Source organism: Cyrtonyx montezumae, unplaced genomic scaffold (genome assembly GCF_038088225.1).
Source record: "Cyrtonyx montezumae isolate F1298 unplaced genomic scaffold, pur_monq_1.0 scaffold_43, whole genome shotgun sequence".
NCBI lineage: Eukaryota > Metazoa > Chordata > Aves > Galliformes > Odontophoridae > Cyrtonyx > Cyrtonyx montezumae.
In genome coordinates, this window is record NW_027072049.1 from 619,043 (window position 1) to 645,606 (window position 26,564).

At 49.6% G+C, this 26,564-nt stretch overlaps 1 protein-coding gene across 1 annotated transcript; it reads left to right on the forward strand.

Moving 5' to 3' along the window:
* The first annotated feature begins 18,777 nt into the window (after positions 1 to 18,777).
* On the forward strand, positions 18,778 to 25,693 carry LOC136055492 (corticotropin-releasing factor receptor 1). The gene is made up of 9 exons (XM_065747278.1): positions 18,778 to 18,859; positions 19,238 to 19,358; positions 19,628 to 19,781; positions 20,073 to 20,133; positions 21,017 to 21,089; positions 22,188 to 22,273; positions 23,175 to 23,310; positions 23,495 to 23,536; positions 25,045 to 25,693. The coding sequence occupies exons 1-9, from the start codon at positions 18,831 to 18,833 to the stop codon at positions 25,183 to 25,185; spliced, it is 843 nt and encodes a 280-aa protein (XP_065603350.1). The 5' UTR covers positions 18,778 to 18,830; the 3' UTR covers positions 25,186 to 25,693.
* The last annotated feature ends 871 nt before the right edge of the window (positions 25,694 to 26,564 follow it).

The following is a 26,564-nucleotide window of genomic DNA, read 5'->3' on the forward strand; positions in this document are numbered from 1 at the left end:
GACCAAAGAGACAAAGAGTTTCCTCCGTTTATCAGAGCTTTACATATTTTCAAACATCTTTGGCAAAGCAGTGACACACTTGATTAAATCCAGCTAATGCCGGAAGACGTATGCATGTGTTGTTTATTCCCGTTAATGACTGGGCTGGAAGGATTCACCCTTTGGGATCCAGGGCTCAGCTCTGGCTGGACACTCACTGTGGTCTGGTGGATGCAGGAAGGACCTTGTTCACCCCCCAACCCTCTCCCACAATTCAGAGACAGAAAGTGGCTGAGGCAAGATGGATGCAGGCTTTGGCAGTGAATCCATCAGAGGATGCTGCTCTCCTATTGATCTGCCTGTGATGAGCTGGGGTTGGAGGCTGTGACTGGAAGAAAGAGGGGAGCACAGTCCTGCTATAGGCAGATTTCACCAATGTCAGGAATGGGAAATGTCTCTAGTCCCCCAAGGATGATCACCCTGACAATGATGTTTCCTGTTGTCCTCTTCCCAGCAGTACACTGTTATTCCCTCAAGGAAAGAAGAAACCATAACTTACTGCCAGGCTTTCTGCTGCCAGGTCCCAGGGTATTAAAATGGCCACGGCTGCCCTAGGCCCCAGGTGGGTGCAGAAGGGATGCCCAGAATCTGTCCCAGCTTCACCCACACAGAGATTGATCCAGCTGGATCCCAAAAGATGGGGACACATCACTCCAGAAGCTCAGGTTGGAGGCTGTCAGAGGGGTCAAGGCAGAGACCCCTTCACAACTGTGGCTTATGCTGGAGGGTGTTGTTAGCCCCAGGAACTTCGTTCAGGTTCCCTCGCATCAGCTCACTGCTTCCCCACTCCCCAGGATGTGTCCCTCAAACCAGCATTCCCCTGTTGGCTGTTCAAGCCCCACAGCTCCTGCCCCATTACCTCTGCCCCTTCCACCACCCACCCTATGCAGAACACCGCCCTCAGGAGGCACTCTCCCTTTTGACTCAGTTTCTCCTGTTACACTCAATTGTCCCCAGCACAGCCATACAGCATCTCCATCGCAAAGAGGGTCTGAAGCCCATTCCCCGCATCCCTACGGGAACGGGGCTGATTCACCAACCACTTTGCACAGAGACTGCAGACTGTGGCAGTGACAGAAGGGGAAGCCTCCCTTTCCCCTACCCGTGTGCCAGAACAAAATCCTACGAATGCATCAGCCCTTCTGCAAACTGCAGCCCGAGCCCCTCTGCACGGGTGCCCGCAGCTTCCGCAGGAGAGCCCGCAGCAGCACCCCGAATTCTGGCTTCGGTGGGGAGAGAAAGGGGTGACCGTGGTCCTGGGGGGATGCTGAAGGGAGGTGGAGGAAAGAAAAGGGGAGGAGGAAGAGAAGGAGGACGGAAGGGGGAGTGGGAGGCGGTGGGGAGGGGTGCAGCCCATCGGCGGGCGAGCTGCGGGGTGGGCAGGCAGCCGGTGCGGCTCGCAAGGAGGTTATAAAAGGCAGTGAGCGGAGAGCAGGGCACAGCGAAGGTACCTGAGCCCGAGAATTTGGAGCCCCGACGGCAGCGGGAGCGGAGCCGGCCATGCTCCGGGTCTCTGGGAGCGGAGGGAGCTAAGGATGATGATGCCCAGCTCGCGTCCTGCCCTCCCGCTCTTCCTCCTCCTGCAGGTAAGGTGCTCGCCTGACCCTTATCCCGAAAGGAGCTTTCTGCCCTCCTCCCCTCGCACCCTGACCCACTCTGTTGTCTCTGACTTTTCCCTTTCTCTGAAGGAAAAGTCAAAGGGGAAAAGGCAGCGCAACGACCCCTGGGGGTTCCCCAGCCCAGCGTGGGCTCTCTGCGGGAGCTCACGGTGGGGGGAGGGCTGGAGCCGGGGGTTCGCCACCAGGTTCCACCCGCACCGGGTGTTCCCAGTGCCACCAGTTTCCTTTTGCCTTTGGGAGAGGGCGGCTGTGCTGGGGGTGTGATGGATGCGGACAGCACAAGTGCAAAGCTTCATTCTTCCCTCTCTTTTATTGATTTCCTAAAGAAACCGCTCCTTTCTCCCCAACCCCCCACCTGCAAAGCAGAAGACTTTCCTCTCTGAATTGCTTGCTGTGGAACTGGAGCCACTGCTAATTTTGCAGCTCTGCACAAAATGCAAATGCTTTGTCAGAAACAATATTCTTTCCTCCCTGAGGGCTCATCTGTTAAGCAAATGCTCCCAGCCCAAAGCGTGGTTAGACCCCAGATCCCGGGGAATGAGAAATGGGAAAGGTTTCCAGTCATATCCTGACCGGGTGGTTAAACATGATGACCACAGTTATGGTTAAACCTCTGTGTCAAGTGGGTTAAAAAACGAATGAATGTGCCTTGCTCTCTGCAGAATGCTGTCTCAGTGGCCCAGTTGCGACTGCAGAGTTAAAAGGACAGCAAACACAGAGAGTCAGCTCTCCCCATTAGCACCACTGCAGCTTGTACCCGTGGATTGGTTTCTCACCGTGTAAATTTAGCTGCATCTTTGGGATAAAAAGTTCTCACCTGGGTGAGAAGAGCTGATCTGTGCCTGCTGAGTGCCCCGCCAAGCTGCTGCTGTGTTGCAAAGCTCCTTGCTCCTTTAAGTGCATGGCCACAATCCTGTTTTATAAGAGCTCTTTCTGCAGTTGTGTTGCCTGGTGCAGGTTTTGCTTGGCTCTGATAGAAGTAATGAAAGCAGGATAGAGCAGGAGCTCTTCCCATCCCACATATCTCGGTCCAGTGTGATAGTGTTGGCAAAGCCACTGCCCTGCTTTGATAGGGGAAGGGTCTGAGAAGGGGAATATGAAGCAAAGATGTCACAAACCAGCCCAAAGGTATTGGGATGAGGCTTCTGTGCCTTCCTAGAGCCTCCCAGGCTCAAGGGCCTCTCTAGCTGCTCCTGCTTGTTCCCTGAGTTTGGTCTTGTTGGGTTGAGTCCTCCAAACCCTTCCAAAGTTTGAGATCACAAAAAGCAGCCTGGAGAAGAGAAAGCTGCAGGGAGACCTCATTGTGGCCTTCCATTATTTAAAGGGAATTTACAAACACGAGGAAAATCAACTTTTTACACAGGTAGATAGTGATAGGATGAGGGGGAATGGTTTTAAACTAAAAGAGGGAAGAGATTTAGATTAGATATTAAAGAAAGTTGTTTTTTTTTTCCCCACTGAGAAGGTGGTGAGGTGGTGGAAGAGGTTGCTCAGAGATCTTGTGGGTGTTACATCATCCTTGAAGGTATTCAGGACCAGGGTGGATGTGGCCCTGAGCAGTCTGATCTATACTTGTTCTAGTGGCTGGCAATCCTGAATGTGGCAAGAGGTTTGGAAACTGAGGTCCCTTCCAACCCAAACTAATCTATGATTGATTGATTTGTCCATCTTGCTGTGCAAGGGTGATGGACAGACAATGGCACAGGCAGCCAGAATCACTTCAGAATACTCTGTGGTATCCAGCACATCATTTAAACAAACCAAACAGGTGGTTGAGAAGAATGAGTTCACCTGCATTGGTTTTGGGAACAGACAGCATTACTGGTTCTGATAATAATGGAAAGCCAACGTGTGATGGTGGCAGTGGTTTCCCCTCTTCCTTGACCCTCTTCAGCAGCAATAAGCCAATTTCCCACCCTTTCCCATCCTTTAGGATGTGCTGCTAACCCTGGGAATCTCCTTTGGACCTTGCTTTCTTTAAATGCTGTAAGTGATATAGTGTGTGTGAGCTCACCCCTGTGGTTTCACATCTTCAATGGAAAACTGAACGGAAATTGCACAGCTTGTTCCCAGAATAGCTGCTCTATTGCCATAGAATGAATATGTAGAAACATAGTGAGCATATCCTGCACAGAGTGCTCAATCCTGCCCCAAAATACAGCCCTGCTCACCAGAAATCCTGCACAGGGCTGGCTGAGAAGTTTGTCGAATGTTTTGATGTGGTTGGGGGTTTCCTCAGCTGTGAACAGGGATAAACATGTAAAATTATAGGTGAGTTAAATGGCAGATGCTCAGCCCAGGGTATGGCCCTCAAAAAGTTAAGGGAGGACAGATGGGATCTGGATCATGGGAGGCAGCTGAGAGCAAGAAGTCTCCAGCCCCCAAAGTGAAAATATTTGAATGCACAGAGTTCCCCTATTTAAAGTCTGTAGGAGAGTTGGATGCAAGCACTTTAGAAAAGCAGTTGTGTATGTCTGCCCACCTCCTTTAGCAGCCTTTTCTCTGGCCCATTCAGATGTCTTAGGAGCTGCTTTGATTCCCAGTGTCCCCTACACCAGCCTACTTATGTCTTTAGCTTCCAACATCTGAAGGGTTTTATTTTTTTCACCTGCCCCCCAAAAATCTGTGTCCTCTGTGACAGATAAACCAAGCTGGAATTATTTACATGAAGCAAGATACCTGAGTTTAATCCGGGAAAATCTTTAGTTTCCCATAAATTAGGTTTTAGGGGAACTCACTTAACCCTGATTGATATTCTTTTGTTAAGTTCTGCATCCAGCATGCTCAGGGGGACTCCAAATGTAATAAATAACTCCCATCGATGCTTCTGTCTGCACGGTGACAGGGGCTGGCCCTTTAGCACGGCTAAACTCATCAATTCACATATTTTAATGCCAGTTGAAAATGTTAGCGCAGTAACATCAGCCATAGGAAAACCCCTCCTGGGGTTCTTGCTTTGAGCCTCAGTCTGTCCGTACATAGGGATTCTTCCAGGAGGGATTTTCTTCTTCCACATTATCTGAAGAGTGTGAACTGTAGCTGCAGCCTGGCAGTGAGCCCAGCTGTGCTGGGGAGCAGTGCTGGGGGTGGAAAGGGCTCCTGCAGCAGGAACACCTGCAGGGTGAGCAACCATGGGCACATCTCTGGGGGGAGGGAAGCCTGCAAAGCAGCTTGAAACCAAGTTTTGGAGGTACCTGACCAGGAGCTGAGACCATAAAAAGTGTCTCCAGAGGGGGGGGTCCCTCCAGCCCAGCTCCTGTCTCTAAGTGATAGACACAGGAAAATGCGACCCTCCACACCCCCTCCATCCAGCCACCCTCATCCAGAGGGATTTCCTGTATTGACCAAAACAATCAAACCATTTCCTCTCCTTTTTGCTTGCAAAACACCCTCTAGACTTCTCAGGGGTCCCGGAGGCCATCACCACTCATCCATTGGTCTCGCTGACCTCTCTGTTTAGAGCCTCTGGCTCTCATCCTGCTAATCGCTCTGCTCTCCAATTACAGCTCTGTCAGCCACGGAAAACCCAAGCCCCGTCTTAGATTGCTAATTAGGCTCCGTACCATCTCTCTCGCTGCTACGAGCTGTCTGTCAGCCCTTCTGCCATGCAGATCCGATCTTGTTTAAGGCAATGAGATCTCGAGGGGGAACAAGCCTGTCCCTGGGTAATATGGGATGGGGGAGTGATGTTTGACTCAGATGTTAACGTATTAATTAATATCTGTGGATTGCTTTGGAGAGAGAAAGCACTGCAGGGGAACATTAATTCCTAATTGTTGTTAATTGAATTTTGCTGCTAGGTCAGAGGCAGGTCAGAGAGACAGATGCCCTGTGCATATGCGTGTGTGTGTGTATCAGAATTTGCTCCTCACACCCATATCAGCATTGAGCATCCTCAGGCCAAGGCTCCAAAAAACCCATGGATATGTTGGGAGTGATGCACTGACCACAGCAAGAGTTTGTGATGCATCAAGGGCAGGAAATGCTGGAGCAGTGTCACCTTTTGGTGTCTCAGCTGTGTCCTGCAAGCTCCAAGCTTAACCAAGTATCCTCAGCATCAGCTGTGATGCCTCCAGGTGTGTGAAACAGAGACATTAGCACAGGCTGAGGGAGCAGTGGTCAAGCAATGATGGCTGCAGCTGAAAGAGAAGTTGCTCCAACAACAGCAGAGCACTGTGCTCACAGGAGCACACCCTGGCAGAGCAGGACCTCTGTGCAGAGCAACATCTCCTGCAGAAGCAGATTGCTTACCTTCCCCTGCACAGCTGAACACTCAGCTGAAGTGCTCTGTGATTTTGGCAGCCTAGGAGAGATCACAATGTTTTTTCTTTGCTGCAGAGCAAGTTTGGCTGTATTCTGTGTCAAAGCAATACCTGGAGGGCAGAGGGAAGGGGACGTTGGGGTGTGTGTGGCTCTGGCTCTGCCAGGCTGGGACCTGCTGGGTGCCATGTGGCAGCTGACAGTGGGGATGCAATGGCAGGGAGAGTTGAACAAGGACAGAGCTCTGACCTATTCCTTCTGCAAAGCATGTAGAGGGGTTAAAGCAACCTGCAGGGGACAAAGCACACATGAGAGCCTGACCAGCAGGGTACCAGGATGCTTTTGGCTTGTGCAAGTACACCTGGAGTCACCACCTTAACCATGCCAGCAGCATGATTGATGGGAGCAGGTAGAAAAAAGAAAATGTTGTTTGCTTATTTTGTTTTATTTGAAGGATTTTTGTTTTCTTGATTTTTTTTGTTCTTTTTATTTGTCATTTTACCCTACTTTCAAAGCTTGTCCAGAGCTGGCACCTGTGCTCCATTGCTCCATCCTCACCTCTCGAGCTGTAGCTCAGCCCATGCTGCATCCCAGTGCCAAGATCTCTCCCTGTGTCTGAAAGGAGGATGGGCAGTGCCAGGCTGAGCAGGCTGCAATCAGCACCATCACATCCAATTAACACTTGCAGGCCTGTTCAGATGAACAAACCATCCCAGCCCCTTTTGGAAAGAAACCTTGAGTCCCAGCTGCCCATGCAGTGAGCCACGGTTCTGGCAGGCACCAAGGCAGAATCACCCTATTTTGAAGCTTGGGAGCTCTCGTATTTGGGGCCGTGATTCACCAACACTGATCCCAGAGTTCATCTTCACCCGGAGCATCACTGGGGGTGATGGGATACTGTGGGAGCAGAGCAATGGGAGCACTTACAGTGCATGCATTAGGGGCAGAGTTGTGCTGCTGGATCCCATGTGCCATCTGGAGCAGTCATAACAAGAGAGCTATTCTCAGCTCTGTTTGTACGTCTGCCTGACATCTCACTTGCTGTCAAAACCAGCTTCCCAAGGCAGTAAATAGTTGTTTGAAAAAGAGCAAGTGGGTGCGGAGCTCGTCTCCTCATCTGAATGGATCTTTCAGTAGGGTGCAGGGGATTTCTGGGCATGCCAACACTACAGGACATGGGGAAGACTGTCTTCCCTACCCAGGGTGGTTTTGAAGGTAAAAGGCACTCAGGAAGGGAGATCAGACACTGGAGAGCAGCCTGGCCGTGGGGAAGGAGGGTACTCAGCCTCACCCACTGCTAGTGGCCATCCTCCAAGCACAGGACCTGGCCCCTGCCATCCCTCATTCATCCCATCCATTCATCGCAGATGGAGTCACTTCATTGCTCCTGTCATGCAGGGCTGAAGAGGTCATTGCAATCTCTGCCAGGAACCATCCTTCAGCTGCAGCTTTTCCAAAATAGCTCCCCAGGCAGATGGAGTCAGTGGTTCTCACTTCCAGAGGAGCTGCAGAGCCACCCAGGAGCTGTTCTGGAGAAGCTCTTGCCAATGGGTTTGTTTGTGGTCAGTGCTTCCCCATGTAAGGGGAATGGCAATGCTTGCAGACAAGCCCTTCTCCTAAAGAAGGCTTCATTCAGCCTCTGTGGATCAGATCCCCTTAAGGATGTGTTTCCTGCTGACAGCTTATAAGGCTGTGATCTTAATAAGGTATCACAAATCTGAGCATGGTGTCAGGCTCATCATGTTTCCTCTCCCTGCTCTTGGGATGCGAAGATGCTAAAAGTGGTGATTAAAATGCTAAACAGGAGAAACTGAAGCTCAGCAGGGGCCGTGGAGGGCTGCAGCGTGGGTTGCTGGGGGAGTATTTGGGGAAGAACAATGGGTGGGAAGAAGAGCAAATAATACAAGTCCCCAAGGCTGGAAACAGCAGTCCTGTGTGCGTGCAGATTTGGGGATGACACCCATCAAGACAAGCTCAGATTGGTCCACCTGCTGCCACATCCAGGAAGGAACAGAGGTGTGGGGAAGCTGCATGTTGCATGTGTAAAGCTGTTCCCATCTACTCTCTCCCCATGCAGGTGTTTCTCCTCTGGGATAGCCCCGTTGCAGCCTCCATCCAGGAACAGTACTGTGAGAGCCTGCTGCCCACATCCAACCACACAGGTGAGTGCTCTGTGTCCCCAGCACATGCTCGGGGCACCTGGTGGCAGGAGTGGACAGGTGAGGGATGTCTCCAACCCCTTTCTGAGGATGGGAAAGTGCTGAGGCTGCAGCACTTTGAACACTGCATCAGCATTTTGCAGAGTGTCAGTTGAGGCAGGTGGAAGATGCAGAGCTCGGGAGAGCTAAAAATAGGGAAAATAAATATGCTTTGGGCTGGAGGAGAGGTGGGCAAAAAGACACCTGCCCTGTGCCTGCTGCTATGCTGCCCCTTCCCTACTGCACCCAAGGACATCAGGAGCCAAAGTGGTCCTCAGCATTGCCCTCTGCTAACCAAGGACTGCTGTCCCCTGTGTCTGCACCCCTTTACCACTATTGTGTAAGGGTGACAATGGGAGGATGTGGCTTTCTGCAGATACCACATCACCAAAGCAGCACGACCACAGTGTGTCCAGGGCAGCATGGCCATGATGTGTTCAGGGCTCAGCTGCCTTCTGTCTCCAGTGTTCCCTATTTTGTGCCACTGAGCAGTGTTGGGGACATGGAAGCAGCTCTTGGGGACATGGCTGGGGCTGGCTCAGCCAAGCTGGGTGATGCCAGCAGGGTCGTGGGTACCTCATTCTTATCCAACACCCCTGCAAGGGTTTGTGCCCAACTAGGTCAGGCCCACAAAACATTGTGTTTTGTCCTACATTAAAGATGCAATTTAGATGTCACCTTAGCAGTGACAGCTCCAAGTTGGTGACGCATCTGAAGAGAGGAACAGTGGCTGAGCAAGAGGAGAGGAGCTTCCAGGCAGCAGGAGGAAGGTCCTCCCTGGTTCAGGGTTGCTTCAGAACTCATTTTCCTGTAATTGACAGAGGACAGAGCACGCACCAAGCAATTGCCCAGCTTGCCCTGGTCCCTGCTCAGCAGAGCATCTTTCCATCAGGGTGATGGATGGCTCCCTGCCACCCCGCTCCCATTAGCAACAGCATTAAAAAGTCCTTTTTAAACAATTCCAGCTGGGCACCAGCTGATTCCAGTGCCTGGATGTTTGGCAGAGCCCAGGGCACTGTGGCAAGGAGCATCCCCAACCTGAGACATGGGGGTAGAAAGCTAAGGATAACGAGAGACTGGTGGCAGAATTGGAAGTGTCTGCATGTCTCTGTCCTGGGGGCTATGCAGAGGAGAAGCCTGGCCATTGCTCATGGGCTTTTCTCCCTGAAGGTTTCATTACTCAGCCTGGCAAGGTGTTTGTCCTTGGCTGCATTAAGCAGTGATAAATGGTGTCGTGTTTCTTCTTTCTCATCTCTCTTGGTGCAATGTGTGCCTGGCTCTGACCCACGCATTGTGGGGAGCACCACCAGACCTTCCTGTGATGGAGGAGCTGGTCCATGGCACAAGGCACAGAGTCTCCTCGTGCTTAGCTCGTGGCTACTGTCACCTCCTGAGCACAGGTCAGAGAGCAGGGAGCATTTCTGAGCAGCAGGCACTGCTTTTGGCAGGCACTGGACTTCATTCCGTTGGGATTTACCAGTGCAAAGCCATTCAGGAGCAAGTGTACCTTGGCACCCATCACTCTGGGATGGAGAGCACAACAAACCAGGCTTTAGATCTGCAAAATCACTGCCATCCTACCTGTCATGCATGGGTAACTCCATTGATTTGGGATGGGGATGGTGCACATGAGAGTTGCTCCCAGCTCAGGGAGGGTGCTTAGAGCAAGAGCTGAAGCTAAATGTCCTATGCCTGTTGTTTGATAAGTGGAGCTCAGCATCAGCCCTCATCCTTGGGGTCTCTTTAAGCCCTGCCTGATTTAGGCAGCAATTGTGAGGAAAAGATGTTCACAAAACTGGCAACTTTGTTTTGAGGCTATTTGAAGCGGGGACTTGTTAAGATGATGCTAATGGGAATTGCAGCAAGGCTACAAGACTTAATTTGTTATGCCTGCATAACCCTTGGGAAACAGCACATGCTGACAACACGAGCCCAAGGTTCCTCCAGCATGCAGCACATTGGGCATCAGCTGGATGCAAAGAGGAGCCCTGCTGTGGCATCACTCCTGAAATCATCCCAGCCCAGGTTCTCCCCTTTCTCACACTGCCAATACCTTCATTACTTAATTTCACACTTCTTAAGATGCAAGAATGGGTAGATCTATTGCTGGGTGCTCCAGGGTGCATGCACTGAGCTAGAAAGATCTCTGCTCAGAGAAAAGTGGTATGGAGAGATGCAGGTGATGCTCACCAGGCAATGTCCCTTAGTGTTCAGCTTCAGACAGGCTCCTGCATAGGCATGATGATCCAACCTAGTGCTGCTGGCATCTGCAGTGCCTCTCAGTGGGTATCCATGCACTCAGATTGGCTGCTCTATTGCCAAGGCTGTTTGTCTATTTGCTCCTTCAAGCACAGATTGTATCAAGCTGGACTTGAGATCAAGAAGGTGTATTAGAAGCCAGGTCAGCTTGTACCTCCAAACACCTGGAAGCCAAAAAAAATAAGCTTAATTAAACTTTATCAAAGAGAATCAACCTTGTTCAGGGTGGAAAGGTGCCTGTCCCAAGGGCTCACAGCCTTCAGATTGCTGCAGACAGCAAATAATCTTCCTGATTTCTGTTCCCTGGAGTCTGTACACAGCTCTCCTTCCCACAAAGCTTTTGCAGAGGGTTGAGGTCATTTTGCCCACAGGGATGAAGCATCCCACTGTCAAAAGAATGCTTCTCACTGTAGCTATTTCCCTGGGAAGGAATTTGGAATCTGAGTAGATGGGAAGGCTTATTCCTAACTAATAGGTGAGGATTTTCCAGAGCAGTCCAGCAGAAAGCACTCAAGAAAAGTGTGTGCTTGAGGGGTTATTTTGCCTTTCATAGCATTCAGGCTTGGATCAGCCCGAGGAGTTGGCACCCAATTGCTAATAGCTCTGGTGCTTCTGGCTGCACAATTCACTTCTTCAAGCTGTTAAATTGTTATCACAATAAATTGTTATCCTTAATCCCCTGTGCGTGCCCAGAAGAGAGCAAGAAACACTGCTATTCCTTCCAGGAAAGAAGTGATTTGGGCCACTGCACATTCACCTAAAGCAAAAGGAAATGACACCAAGGCTAGGCACAGCTGAATGAAAATGTGTGTTTGTTTGTTTTTAAAATACTTGAGCATTCTTCGAGGGTAGAAAGGAGCATAGCTTTGCATTCAAATAAAACAAATTGGGCTGGAGCAGATCTAGCAAAAGCCTGGGACTGAGAAGCACAGGAGAGCAGCAAGCAATGTGAACGTTTCATTGTGTGTGCTTTGTGGGACAGGTATGGGGACAAGTTTTGCAGTGGGTGACAGTGTGACCAGGAGCCTTCCACCTGCTTCAGCCCCACACTGCCAGCACTGCGACAGCCATCCCTGCCCCGCTGCAGTTCTTCTATTCACTCTCTGCCTCCCCAGGGGAAGAGACTGGAATTTTAATTCATAAAGGTCAAATTAACAACATCAGCACCTCTTCTCCCTTCAGCCTGGTTGGCATCTCTCCTACTGATGCAGAAATACTAATAAAAGGGCTAAAGAGGCAGCAGTGAGTCCTGGCAGGGACTCAGTACTGATGGAGAGCAGCGATGCTGGAGCTGAAAATTTTGTACTCCCCTATATGGAAAAATCACATTGTTTTAAGTGTATGCGAGTATTGATAAAGCCATTCTGCTCCATCATCTGGGAAATGGGAATGTCGATAGAAACTTGCTTTTATTCATATGTTTGTCATTGTGGAAGTGGGAAGATGGTGACAGTTTGAGGTTTTCTGGTAGGAAGCAGTGTGTTAGCACATCTCAGTGCAGTTAAACTGCACTTTGGACTGGATGCTGTAACATCCCTGCCAACTGCTCTGCTCTATTTTAGCCATGTTACAGAGGAAACCTCTGCCAGTGTGGGGTTGTGCTTCCTTGCTCACCCAGCAAAAAAAGCCCAGGGATACCAGGGAATAAAGCACTGGCTGTTACCCTTGGAAGTAACACGATATGAACCACACCATGTGTCATATCAGAAAAAGATATGGCCCAAACCAGCCCACTGTGTTACATGTTCCATATATATATATATGATCTCAATCCGCTATGCATTAAAGATACATGCAGTCTGCATGTTTAAATTGGAGCTGTCTCAGGTGCTGACATAGCATAGATACATCCTATCAATGGCAGAAGCTGCGTGTGATGCCTTCTGTTTATCCTTCTCCAGAATAACAGCAAAGACCCAAGGGGATGGTCAGTGAGCATGAATAGCAACAAGCTGAAAATTTATTACAAAGACACTTTACTAACATAACACTTAATTAGCCTGGTTAATTATTTTTCATTGAGGATCGTGGAACTTGAATGCTTGGGAGGATTTCTGGGGATATTTTGTTTTTGATTTTTTTTTTTTTTGAAGGACTGGATGCTTACAGAAATAAATAGAAACATCCAACACCACCCAAGTCGGTGCTGGAGGTAGAGTGTGAGTAAGGATCAGGTTATTTTTAGACCATTTCAGTGGTCCCAGCCTGGTTAGCTATTTATCCTCAACTCAAAGGGAAGGCACATAACTCCACCACCCTGATTTCAGCCCTGTGTTAAAGTAAATTGCCCACCAGTAAGTGGGCAAAATGAAGTAAACTGCTGTGTCCCTCACTGCCTCCAGCGTTTGGTACCCACCCATCAAGGACATGTCAGAGCAAAATAAGAGCATTCCCACCAAGGCTCTTTCTTTGCAGGCAGTAAAGTGTAGAACTGCTCCTTCTGTTGCACCAGCACAGTGGAGCTGCTGGGGAGGGATGAGTGTAGCTTCATCGTGCTGTGTACTCCTAGATACTGGCTGCAGTGAGTGCATTCCAGTTAGATGTGGACATGGATCCCTGGTTGCTAAATACAAGTGCTGCAGAAGAAACATCCCTGAGGAGCTCAGGGCTTCAGCCTGCATGAGAAACAGTCACTGAAGCCATCAGGGATGGAGAGAGATAGCTGTTGTTGAGTAACATTTCCAGACTGGTAGAGAGATGAGTTAACGCATCTCAGCTCTTACTCAGCCCCCTGAGATACCTTAGATAAATAACTGCATCACTCAACATAAGGACAAGTGTGTGATTCAGCTTCCCATCGTCTCTCCTGCCCCTTTGGCACTGCATGAACTGAAAAAGGCTTCATCTGCAGAGCAGCTGTAGGGACAGCAAGCTGAGGCACTGCATGGCTGCAAAGCTTTGCTGGGGTGTAAGATGGGGATGTGTTCCCTAACACGACTCTATCAGCACCATCTTTGAGCAAAGCAATAATTTGATGGTAGAAACCTGTTCCAAACCTCCTGGCACTGGCTTGTAGCACTGCAGCCACGCGTCTGGTGGTGCTGGCACAGGGTAGATGTGCTTTGCCCTCTTTACATTTGTTCCAAATCTTTTGACAGATTAGCTGCCAGGCTTCATACGTCTTCACGGCTCTATCTTGGAGCTATCTCAGGCTTCTGTGAGCAGTGCAGGCAGCGATATTGCTATGTTCTACAGAAGCAGCAAGGATATTGCTATAGTTATCCTGATGCAGTTATTGTGAAGTAGTCATCTCAGTGTAAGTCCCTGGACAAGCTCTTCTTTCTTCAAAAATGCTTTACACTGCTTCAAAGCAGCAAAACCCTTAAGGAACTAGGATGTGAAGGGATTTAAGTGGCTTCCCCAGTGCCACATTCTCTGTCTCAAAGCAGGACCAGCTCCCTCTTACCCTAGACACTGCATTTCTATACAAAGAAAGGGAGCCAAATGGGGGGAATTGGATGCAAATAGGATATTTATTGACCTTTTTTTTTGCTGCAAAGACCAAAGCCAACAATACTGAGGAAGCTGGAGCAGGCAGAACCTGGGAGAATAATCCCCTGCAAACAGGACGGGCTGCAAAGCAAATCTGAATGCCTTTAGCACTGATGCATATCATTTCCATGCTAAGCAGTGCTCTGAATGCTGGGAGTCCTGTGCTGCTGGGGAACAGCTGGAGCAGTGTGATGGCCAAAGGGGACAGCACAGCCCCCATGGCACCCTTCTTACCGCTTAACCCTTCCCCAGCCTGAGAGTTTTTCTTCCCTATGTGCTGGAGAGAACAGCATCTCTGAGATTCAGAAAGTGGGAGAGAGATCATAGCCTCCCACTTTAAGTGGAGTGACAAGCAGCATTGAATCAAGTGCTCTGGAGAAAAGTGAAGGCATTACATCCAAACTTGAGCAAAAGTGTAACCAAACAATGCCACTTTTGTCTGACCATGTAATTTCCATGAGTGTGTCATGGGTTTTGTTATTGATGGTACTGCAGTGGTTTTGCTTTTCTGAGTGGAATACATTGCTGCCAGCCTCTGGCTCTGCTGATTTGTAATTGCTGAGCCTTGTTCAGCCCTGTGAGCTGCCTGTGCCACATCACAGTGCCTGAGATGCAGGAAGGGAAATTGAGGCACACGAGACCAAGAGAAAATGGCACTTGTATGTAGCCCTGCTGGTCCCAGAGAGAATTCTTGCCATCACCACTGTACAAGTTCCATTTTCCCATGCTGGGTCATTCCAAAATCATCTTTCTTGCTCCAGGTATTCGTGTGCCTTCTCACTTGGGTTAATTCCCAGTTGACTAACAGGGAGAGCACTCACAATTTAACTTCGTCCTCAGTGGAAGCAATTACCAGTTCTCTTTTCTCTATCTGGATATGTATTATCATAAAATTTTAAATAAAGATTTCATTGCCTGTGACCCTCTATTTATCTGTCATGTTTGGGTCAAAACACCTAAAGAGCACAACAGTTCCTAATGGATGCAGATGAGACAGACATGCATTCTACATGTGTGATTAAATGCTTCTTTTTTTCCTAAGAGAAGCTACATTAAAACAGTTAACAGAAAGTAAAGGTTGCTACAGCAACCGTACACATGAAGAAAGCTAAAAGCAAAGGTCAGTGTTAAAATTAATTTCTCACTACCAGCTATGGAAGGCAGAAGGCAGTGCTCACCACGCTCGGATGCTTCACAACTCACACACTAGGAAATTTCTTTCTCTAGCTAAGAGAAATGAAGACAACCCTCCTTTCCTTCATGCTACAATTTTACACTGATAATGTCCCAAGAAGCCACAGAGTCAATTCTTCAGATAAGCAATGGAAGAAAATATTCCTCCATAAAAATAATACTTTTATCACAATCATAATGCCATGCTTTGCTGTTTCGTTATGTTGCTTTTTAGGCAGCTCTATCCATCCATGGGAAAGGTTTCCAAACAGCAGCCTGCATTGTGTCAAGCCCTGCTTGAGAGGAAAGTGTGTTCTTACACCCAATAAGCTTCTAATTGGAGGAGCTTGCCTTAGGGAATGGTGATGTCTGATTCTGCACTGGCAGCACAAACAGCTCTGATTCCCAGGAGTGGTTGGCACTGAACTCTGCTCTGCCAGGGTCTGCTGCCCATCACCCGTCTGCTGCCTGGTGGGGGTGGCATTGTGTTGATATTGCAGTCACTGCACTTCCTACCTCGCTTTGAAATGGAGCTAGGACATATTTAGCTACAGTACATGTTGTTCTAAATATACACAAATTATACATAAAAAAGCCTGCAATCTGGCCTACCTAATGTCTACGTTAGCACACTTTTGTAGCTGGGAAAAGCACATAAGTCCTGCTTGAAATTTGGAGCTTTGTTCTTGGGAAAGGCTGGAACAGACCAAATGGGATGGTCGAGAAGGAGATGTTGGAGCCAGGAGATGTGAGGGGCTTGGAGGGGCTCTGAGGAGAATCCTGCTAGCACTGATAATGGGAAAATATGGCTGTTGTGGGTCCAGATGCCAAGGTCATGGCTCAGGAAAGGACCCCCTTCTTCACCTCCTCCAAAATGTGGAATGTGAGATGCTTCCATTTTTGGAGAACCAAAGCAGGGGACCCCAGGCTCAGGTGGAAGACTGAGTCAGGAAGCCAGGAGCTGCCAGCTTAATCTGAGTGTGCAGAGCAGTGGCCATGAATAGGATGGATCAACCAGTTCTTTCAGAATCTCAGTGCAGAAATTATTTAGTGACTGCCTTGAAGCTTTCCTAGGAGCAGAGCAGGAGCCAACAGCTCCACTGGGACCACAAACCTTTGAGATCCTGGAGAAGGCCCTTGGTTACCCAGAGACCTCCACTAAACCTCTGTCCTTCTCCCCACCAGGGCCTCAGTGCAATGCCTCAGTGGATTTGATCGGCACATGCTGGCCCCGCAGTGCAGTGGGACAACTGGTGGCTCGGCCCTGCCCTGAGTATTTCTACGGAGTGCGGTACAACACCACAAGTAAGCTGAGCAGCACCAGTTGGGATGGGATGAATAGTAGATGGGGCACAAGTGACAAAACATCAGTGGGTACAGAGCTTGATTGAGCATTCTGTTGGACATGTCATCTAAAAAGGAATGAATCTGTCATCTTGCATTTTGGAGAAGATGGTTGTATAAGCATGTGCTCCTGAATACTTGGGAAGGAGAAGGGGGCCCCATCTAGGTGACAGAGAGTGAAGGGTGAGCTGTCCTGCTGCTGGAGGTGGCATGCTGGTCTATAGCCCTCTGTTATCTCCTTCCAGCACAGGTGGCTGAGTTGTCACTGCCAATGATGTGCTGGGAAGAGGGGATGAAGTGAGGGCATCTGGAAAACCCCCAGAGCAATCTGTAGCACACAGCTGAGTTTCTGACCACCTGAGCACTATTTCTGGTGAAAGAAAAATCTTGCTCCATGCAGAAAGCATCGATTTTTCTATCCCACACCTTTTTATCATTGCAGAAGACTGCATGTATACAGGTCCTGCTTCACAGTGCCTCCTTGCAGGAGTCTCTTTGCATTAATTCCCACTCATGCCTGCCCAAGAGCCATCCCATCCCTGTGTCATCCTATTGCCCTGATGAGGCTCGTGGTCTCTCTTGTTAACATCAGAAACCCAGCACTGCCCCGTGCTGATGCTAATTGGAGGCTGCTCCAGGGCTGGCATAGCCATGCCTTCCTGATTAGCCTTTCCCCTCGCCATCCCCTGTGAGAGGCAAAGAATGCTCCTAATGCAGCCAACTCCACACTGCTTTTGCAGTTGATTGCTGGGGCAGGTGGGGGAGTTGGACTCACATTGCTTGGTGGGCACTAAGGGACAGCACTGGTGCAGACCCAAAGCCCTTAAGCAGGTCTGAATCATTTCCATGTAGGTTTAAGCTGTATTTACTCCTGATTGCTGAAATGAGGAGAAAGGGGCTCTTTCCAAAACAGTTCAGCCCAGGTCTGGAAGAATGAGGATGGGCTCCTAAACCTTACCATATTACATTTTGGTTCCATGAGTGCTTGGGGCAGGATCTCCAAAGTTGGATAATCTTGAAAGCACTTCCCTAAGCCTTGATGCTTTCTGGAAAAGACTCCTACCCTTTGTTTTCTCTCTGTCAAGCTTTATAAAGCAGGATTAGCACCCCAGGAACCTGATCCTGTGTTATCTACCAACATCTGAGGCAACTTCAAAGAGAAAGATGCCTCTGAATTGGTATCAGAGACCCCTGCTCACTGACGATCATCAGATCACATCCATGGGCTCATGCCCATCTCCAGGCACTGTTAACCCCTCCATATGCACCTTCTCTTTCAGACAATGGCTACAGGGAGTGCCTCGCTAACGGGAGTTGGGCAGCACGGGTCAACTACTCCCAGTGCCAGGAGATCCTCAGTGAGGAGGTAGGACGTTGGTAGTGCCTTGGGCTCCAGGCAGGAAGGTAAGGGATAGATAATGGAATTTTAAAGGGTAACAATATCCAGGTTCAGAAGAAGCCCAAGGGAGCTCTGGGGCTGGGTTGTGCACCAGCATCTATGTCTATGTAAGACTGCTGGTAATATATGTGACCCTGTTCTTGACATACATTTTCATTCCTTTGCAAAAGTAAAATGATTTCTGATTCTTTCAATGTTAAAAGGCCAAGAGGGCTTGCAGTGTGAGGTCTCCTGGTACCAGGCTGCATCGTGCAGATCAACATGTCCTCCACATCTATTATACTCTTCTGCTTCTGCAGCTCCTTACCATAAAGACAGTGCAGCACAAACTCCATACCTCTCTCCTGGCAACGAAATGAAGGAAAAATTAAGGAAGCTGAGAGGAAGGAATACCAAAAATTACAAGCCCCTGTGTAGGTCAAACTGCCCCTCAGAGCAAAAGAGAAGAGATATAGGCTGCTCATTTACAGTTGATAACCACCTCTGGTATTCAGGATGCTGATATCTTTTGCCAGGAATGGTTTTCTCACTCAGTTAATTGCTAATTCACAGGTTGGATGAGTGCCTGACAGCAGGAGCAATCAATTAATTTAATTATCACTCATGCCTTCCTGTGATCCCCCTATTCTCATTGCCCAAATTCATCCCAGCCTCTCAACTGCCCCCAGGGCTAAAGGGAATGAACAGAGACATTAGGCACCATGCTGCTAGCAAGCTTGGCTGAGTTACAGCAGGGCTTCCCCTAGGTGATGGGTCAGGGATGTCCCAGTGCTGAGCAGGGCTGAGGTAGGAGCAAGATGTGAAGTGCCTGAGCCTGTTGCCTGGACAAGTTTGTGCATCTCCTGTCTGAAGTAGCCCTATCTGTGTTTTCCAGCAGCTTCTCCACCAGGTGGGCTCTGGGAGATGATGTGGTGGTGGAGGAGGTGGGTTTGGGCTTCCACTTAACCCTCTCTGTCTCCTCCTCTATAGAAGAAGAGCAAGTTGCACTACCACATCGCTGTCATCATCAACTACCTGGGGCACTGTGTCTCGCTGGGGGCCCTCCTCATGGCCTTCGTCCTCTTCATGCGTCTGCGGTGAGAGATTTGACCTGCTGCTGGGGTAATGAGCTCACAGAGGTCCCTTGCAAAGGGGACAGGCCTGGAGTCCTGGTGCTTTGCCATGTCCCTTCCATGGCTGTTTTTCTCCAGCTCCTCTCCAGTCTGAATGCGTGTCTCAGGGTTATTTTATTCCCTCTGCTTTTTAAAGCAATGGTTTACAGAGGCAGAGGGTCCTACTTGATGCCCTCCATCCCCTGGCCATATCACCCAGGACACAGCCCTCACCGTTGAGCTTTGGGTCCCTTTGAAAACAGTCAACTCCACTAAGAGCCCTGTCCTCCCCTGCAGCCCACCTGGGCTCTGTCCTCAGACACCAATCATACTCTAATGGTCCCTTGTCCCCAAATTCTGCAGGAGCATCCGGTGTCTGAGGAACATCATCCACTGGAACCTGATCACAGCCTTCATCCTACGCAATGCCACGTGGTTTGTGGTGCAGTTCACAATGAACCCGGAGGTGCACGAGAGCAACGTGGTAGGTGGAAAGCTCAAGGATCTTAGAGACAAGGCCACAAAAGCTACTTGAGAGATCAAAAAATTCTGCTTGGTGGCTGGAGAACAGTCAAGGCTTTTGGCTCAGTTGCTCTGCTGGGGTCTGTGTCACTCTGTGCCTCAGTTTCCCCACTGTAGCACAGAGGTAATGTTAACCTTTTACTGTGGCATCAAGAAGCAGCAGCCATAGTGACCCGTCTTTTGTCTCTGAAGTAGTTTGGCTCTTCACTGTCTTCTCTAAACCCTCGTCAGGTCTGGTGCCGCTTGGTCACTGCTGCCTACAATTACTTCCATGTCACCAACTTCTTCTGGATGTTCGGTGAGGGCTGCTACCTGCACACAGCCATCGTCCTCACCTATTCCACTGACAAGCTTCGCAAGTGGATGTTCATCTGCATTGGCTGGTGTAAGTACCAGGGCCACCCCTCCATGAAGTGAGTGATGCTCACCCCTATCCTCTGCTCTCTGCACCTAAGTGGCACTTAAGGATGTGTTTAGTGGGCATGGTGGGGCTGGACTGGGCTGACTAGATGATCTTGGAGGTCTTTACCAACCTTAATGATTCTATGATTCTAAACAGCTGCAGAAGAACAGTAGCTGCATGCCCATATCAGCTTGCCCTGTGCAAGAAAGCCTTCATTACATCACTTGGTTGCAGTATTACTCTCCTGAGACCTCTCTGTGTGTTCATCTGCAGGTATCCCCTTTCCCATCATTGTTGCCTGGGCCATTGGGAAGCTGTACTACGACAATGAGAAGTGAGCCTTGCTACTCTCCTTCCCCCTTCCTCCTCTGTTCCGATTCTCTGGTCATGCCAGGACCCAGCACACAGCATCCATGGGTGTGCCTGTAGGGGTTCTCATGGGGTGGGGGACATGGAAAGGGTGTGAGGAAAAATGATATTCTTCCATTCTTTCTTTTATCTCACCTTTAGGCTCACTGCAGCACAAGCCCTGCCTGCTGCTGCATGTTTCCTTTCAAACTGCAAGTGAGATTTTTAAGAAGGGAAAAGGCTAGATTAAGCCACAGCTCCTACAAAGTGTTTGCTAAGTGGAGCTGGGATTTAATCTACCAGTAGAGATATAAACTAGCACCACCTGAGCCATTTTCACAGAGACTTGCTAATGGAGGACTTAACAGGAACCTGATGAGTTCATCACGGGGATGGTGGAACAGAAAGGAGCCTGCTCCAATGAATGCAGCTCGCTTTGTTTTGCAGCACTAGTTTTGCCTCATGACTTGAGTATCCTTATTGCTCACAGGAGGAGGAATGATTAAATCCAGCCAGGTGCTCTCAGGACACTGATACTACTGTTAGCTCTGATGGGGTTTGCTGGGGAAAGAGCCATCCTAGACCTATCTGTGTAAGGCTTTCTTTCCTTGCCTCACAAAAACCAGTTCCCATGCCCACCTGGGACCAGTATATACCTTCCTCCATAGTCTGGTGGGCAGGACAAGCTATTTTGTAGCAGCTGCTCCCAGCTACAGTGGCTTAAATCTTACTGCCTTTGTGCTATGACGTGGACATTGTGTAAGGGCAATGCAATAGTCAACCCAGGTCACTTGTGCTGCAGGCTTGTCTCTGACACCTCCTGTCTCTGACACCACATGTTTCCAACGCTGCCTGCCTTTGCCTTGCAGGTGCTGGTTTGGGAAGCGAGCAGGAGTTTATACTGACTACATCTATCAAGGTCCCATGATTCTGGTGCTTCTGGTAAGGACAAAGTGACCTTGCTTGCTTTCTATCGTGTCCTTCCCATCTGCACTTGGACCTGGGTCTCACCAGCTGTGCTGTCCCATGGCAGCAGTGCCTTGCAAGCCTGGCCCCCTCCACTAACACAGCACCCAGCCCAAGATGAAGAACATCATGTATGAATCCTGATGACTTGAGTTGGGCTGGAAAGGGATTCTCATTGGGATGCTTCCATTAGCAGAATCCCATAAGCGATGGTCAGTCTCCCCATCCCTGCTGAAACACTGTTTGGGTGCAGGTTTGTGCTCAGCTAAACATCAGGAGCTGTCTCAGCCTCATTCATTGATCTACGGTGGTTTGCTCCTGGCCTCTGCCTGAGCAGCAACGCTTGATCTGGAGGTCAAACAATTTACTGGGACTTCACTTTCTCTGGAAGGGACAAATAGGAGCAGAGTTAGCAGGTCCCAAGTAGCAGTGCCAGCGTCTGATCGGCATTTGCAGGTCAAAAGCTGTGCACAAGGTCTCTGCAGCTTCTCCTCCTTCCCTGCCCAATGCTGGGAAAACCCAAGGGGGCATTAATCACTGGCACCAAGCAGCGTTCCCTGCACTTCGCTGAATAATTGAGCTGCTTTCATTTCCCAGCCCATCAGGTAGCCTGGCCACTTCTAATCTGTGTCAATTGTGCTCAGCCCCAGCACCACCCCCTGGTTTCATTAGCAGTTGGCAGCCAAGAGAGCAGCTCCTTGCTATGATGGCAGCCAGTCTCCCCACATCCCCGTTTGCTTTACAATCCTCCTCTCCATCCACTTTTTACTCACACCTCTTCTTCACTCATCTTCTGGTGCACCCTTCAGTTCCTGATCTGCAAATAAGCTCCTAAATCTTATTGCTAAAGTATATACATAGATGCCCTTTTCCAGTGTAAGGAAGGCAGTGGAGATCCTCATGAGAAACGGAGTCCACACACACTGCATCCATTGCTTTTCAGTTTTGTGGCTCACCCCAGGTTTGGCTCAGGTTCATGAGGTGTTCTCGGTTCCCTTGGCACATTTCATCTGCTGTGGGAATAGAGGAAAACATGGAGGAGCAGACACTGATCAGCTGCCTTTTGCCTTTCAGATCAACTTCATCTTTCTGTTCAACATCGTTCGAATTCTCATGACCAAGCTCCGTGCATCAACCACATCAGAGACAATCCAGTACAGGTAAGAGCAGGAGTGAAAAGCAGACCTAGGAACAGCCTTAGCATAATGGAGTGGGGACAGAAACAGCCTCACCTGCCAAGCAACAAGGGGACAGGAGCATGGACATTCCTAAGAGAACCTCAAATGCTTTTTGAAGACGTGTGGATGTTACATCTGTGGTTGTTCAAAGGAAGAGGAAAAGAGCATGGGTCCTCCATTGCCATGGCTGCTGCCTTGGGGAAGCTAAATCAGAGCAGGTTGTGTCCTTTAGCTTTCAACTCAAATTTGTGGGGTTTTTTTGCTATATTCCTGTTTGCCAGATGAAGCACCACAGCTATTGCCAGCGCATTCGTGCCAGCTTGCACTGGTGGCTGGGGCTCTCCTGCAGATCCCAGCCCAGACCCACCAGGGATGGCTTTTCTGGCATTAAGTTACTGGTGGAATCTGTCAACAGGATTTTTCAGGAGAAAAAAACACAGCTTGGCACTGGGCTCATTTCCTAATCGAAACAAACGAGATAGTGAGCCCCTATCCTTCCCATGCTCTCTTGCATCAGCACAATCACTTTTTACAAGCTGCACTTGTAATCTCATCAATAAAAGATATCAAATTAATTAGCTGAGATAAGTTTTTCATAAACCCATCTCGATGGGTGTAAATTATCTTACCCTCCTTAATTCCTTTTTAACGAAGCCCTAGCTCAGCCAAGCAGTTGTTTAGCAGCAGCTCAAGGTCAGGTCTCTGTTATCCACCACCCATTCCAGTCAAGAAGCCAAACAAAGTGCTCATACCAGCCCAATTATTTGGGGATTGCTTTAGGAAACAGCCCAGCTCTGCTCAGGATGGTTCTGGGAGTGGGATGGGGACAGTCCCTATGCTCAGTGTTGTGTTGTAGCAGCTCAGCTCCATGGTTTCTCTCCAGAAAAGCAGTCAAGGCCACACTGGTGCTGCTGCCCTTGCTGGGAATCACATACATGCTGTTCTTTGTCAACCCGGGGGAGGATGAGATCTCCAGGATCGTCTTCATCTACTTCAACTCCTTCCTGGAGTCCTTCCAGGTACTACTCTCAGCTGCCATCCCAATGCCCACACCAAGGGATGTGGAAGAGCATGTGGTGTGGCTGATGTCTCATCCCACTCCTTCCCCATCCCAAAAACTGACCTCTCCAAACCTTGAGGTTGCTTCAGGGATGCTCAGCCTTGGGGTAACTCCACTGTGACTATGCACTTGTCTCCTTGCAGGGCTTCTTTGTCTCCGTCTTCTACTGCTTCCTGAACAGTGAGGTGAGCTGAAGGCTGAGGTATTTATTGGGAGGGGTCTGAGTCTGTCCTTGAGAATGGGTTCAAGATCAGTTACCCCCAGTTGCAGGCACATCCACAGCCTCTAAAATAGACCACGTTGTGCCCAGACAGGGAACAGGATATTCTCTGGCTCTGTGCTCTGTCCTGCCAGGGGGATCTGGCAGGAAATGGGAATTGCTTCACACAGGGAATAGAAAACGTTTCAGCTCCTTCTGGTTTTGTTTGCTGTGGTTCTGTGGGTTTTTTGTTTTTTTAATTTGTTTTCAGTGAGAATTGCCCATGAGCACCTTATGCAAATCAAACACAACTGACAGCTTCCAGGGCTTTGCTGTTTGGAAGACTGTCTTCAGCCTTTACAAATTCTTCCTCCCAGGCTTTGTGTTTGTTGTGGCTTGTTTGGGCGCTGTGCTGGATTTAACAGAGATGCTCAGCCTCCAAAAAAGATGAGAAACTGAGAATTTTTGCTGCCTATCTCACATGCAGCAGCTCTGGGGAGGAATTTCAGTTGAAACAAAACATCTCATAGGAAATATCAGTCACTTGCTATTTCCTCCTATTTGGGGAAGGAAAATACACCACTGAGAATGGATACTCTGGGGGTGCATTCATGTGATTTGGTGCAGCAGGAGAGCCCAGGACCTCATTCCCATGTGAATGTGAAAAGTGGCACTTCTCAGGCTCCAAACTAAAATTCAGCAGCAAGTAAAGGAGGCAAGAGCAGGGGGGCTGATCCTTTCCTTCTCCTCCTAAATGCTCTCACACCTTGGCTGGCTGTGATGCAGCAGCTGAGCACAAAAGCAACCAGTGAAGCCCCAGGGAAGAGCAACATGAGTATTTTAAAGCTCCAGAGAAGACACAGATCCCTCTGTGGGTTATTTTTCAAACTGCTTTTCAGCAGCAAAAGGCAGCTGGCAGCATCCTGACATAACGGGATCTGATGTGCTAAGTAACTCACTGGTACTGATGTATTTTATGCAAGAAAAAAAGGGATCGGATGAGGACTCACTGGTGAGCATCTCATGTTATGCAGCATTTGGTCTTGCCATGGCTTCCATCCCAGGTGGGGACCAGACAAGCCACAGAAGTCCCCAGTTGTCACTCTCATCTCTCTCAGTCCTTCCACGAGGATATCTTTGTGTCTTTGAACAGTTTTCAGAGCCCTGTTTGCTGTTCAACCTTCAATAGCAGGACCAGGAAAATGAAAGGAATCGGGAGGTCTCTGTTTTCCCCTTTAGAAAAATTACACAACCCCCCTTTGCCTTTGCAAGCAGAGCTCAGATAATCCCTCTGCAGCATGCACAGCTCAGTGCTCGCAGGGTAGATGGACACTTTAGATGAGGTGCGTTCAGATGAGGTGCTAAGGGATTTGATTTAGTAGTTGGGTAGGGCTAGTGATAGGAGGATGGTTGGACTAGATGATCTTGTAGGTCCTTTCCAACCTTATGAACCTATGAACCACTAACTGTCCCCTCCTCTGTGTCACCCCCCAGGTGCGCTCGGCTGTGCGGAAGCGGTGGCACCGATGGCAGGACAAGCATTCCATCCGTGCTCGTGTGGCTCGAGCCATGTCCATCCCCACCTCCCCAACCCGGGTCAGCTTCCACAGCATCAAACAGTCCTCAGCAGTGTGAGGCAGGAGGAGGCAGCTGCCCGATGGGACCCTGCTGTGTGGGTACAGGAGCGGGGTGCTGCTCGCAGACGATGCGCAAACTTGCAGTGGGCAATGGGAAACTCTGCAGAAGCTCCTGTACGGACAGGACAGACCTGTAGGATGTGGGACATCTGAGATGCATTGCCTGCTTGGCTGTGGTGTGACCTGCTGTGGGGTGGCAGGAGGAATCTGGAGAGGCTGCGGCAGCTGCTCTGTCTGCATCCATCTCAGTACCATGCCGTGTGTTCCAACTCTGCCTAAGTTTGTCACTTCTCTGAGGTGACACCAAGGCGGGGACACCCCAGGGATTAATCCTGTGACTAGAAATGCTGCTCAGGGTGGGCAAAAGCCTCTGAGTTGATGAAGGTGGCAGAGAGCCCAGGGCTGACTGTGGACTTTGCTTTACACTGCTGTGTTTTTAAAGCACTGGGGTTATTGGAGCCCCACTCTTGTCAGCTCATCCCTCCATGTAAGACAGAGGGCAGGGGGTCAGGACACGAAGTCAGAGCCCTGGGACCTCAGCCTGACCCTGAGTCCTTGATCGGGGAAAGGAGAGGAAGAGCAGCCCCATGGAGATGTGTGTGGCTCTGTCCCTTTCTGCCCTGCTCTCACCCTTGTCCCAAGCTCTGTGCCAAAGCTGCTCCCTGCCCTTGTACAGAGACCGGGGCCGAATCCCTCCCACACTGGGATTAAGTGCCTTGGAGGAGTGGCAGCCTCCATCCCCACACCAGCTCCCGGGCTCTGCCCTGTCCCTGGTCTATCCTCAGTGTCCCATTTCACCTGGTCACAGAATGCAGCTCTGTGCGCATTAGAGGATTTGGCTCTGACCTCAGAGTCAAGTTCTCCCCCCTCCCCCCCCCCCATGGGATGCTTGAGCAGAGGGGCTGTGGGCTTAGGCTGCTCTCTGCATCTCAGGAGCATTGCCTCCAAGGTCTCACAGGCTTTGCTAGGAGTCACTTCACACTTCTGTGCCTCGGTTTCCCCCCTGTAAAGAACAGCTGTAAGTATTTCCCATCCTGGGGAGGTTTAAGCACTGTAGAATTTGTAGGATGTGATTTCCTCAAGGTGCACCACCAGAAAGGAACACAATCTCTTTTACTTTAAAGAAAAGAGGGGAGGAGGGGGGGGAACCAGGAAGGCTAAAACTTCCAGGATCTTTCCTTACGCGTTTATGAAATTCAACAGTTTGAAGTAAATCCTTTCAATTTCTCTTTTTCCCTCAGAGATTTCCCACTTGCATGTCTACTATGTAGCCCAACCTAGAAATGCTCCCAGTACCATGCAGGGAGAGCAGCTCCCAGTGTTACCTGCTGAGCACTGGGACAGTTCCCCGCAGGTGTGGCGGATGCTGCTCCTTGC

Bases quoted from the DNA above. Each gene is read 5' to 3' on its own strand.
- LOC136055492 (XM_065747278.1), top strand. From the start codon at position 18,831: ATGGCCTTCGTCCTCTTCATGCGTCTGCG. The intron at 18,860-19,237 runs GTGAGAGATTTG...CAAATTCTGCAG, and splicing joins GTCCTCTTCATGCGTCTGCG to GAGCATCCGGTGTCTGAGGA. The intron at 21,090-22,187 runs GTAAGGACAAAG...TTTGCCTTTCAG, and splicing joins CCATGATTCTGGTGCTTCTG to ATCAACTTCATCTTTCTGTT.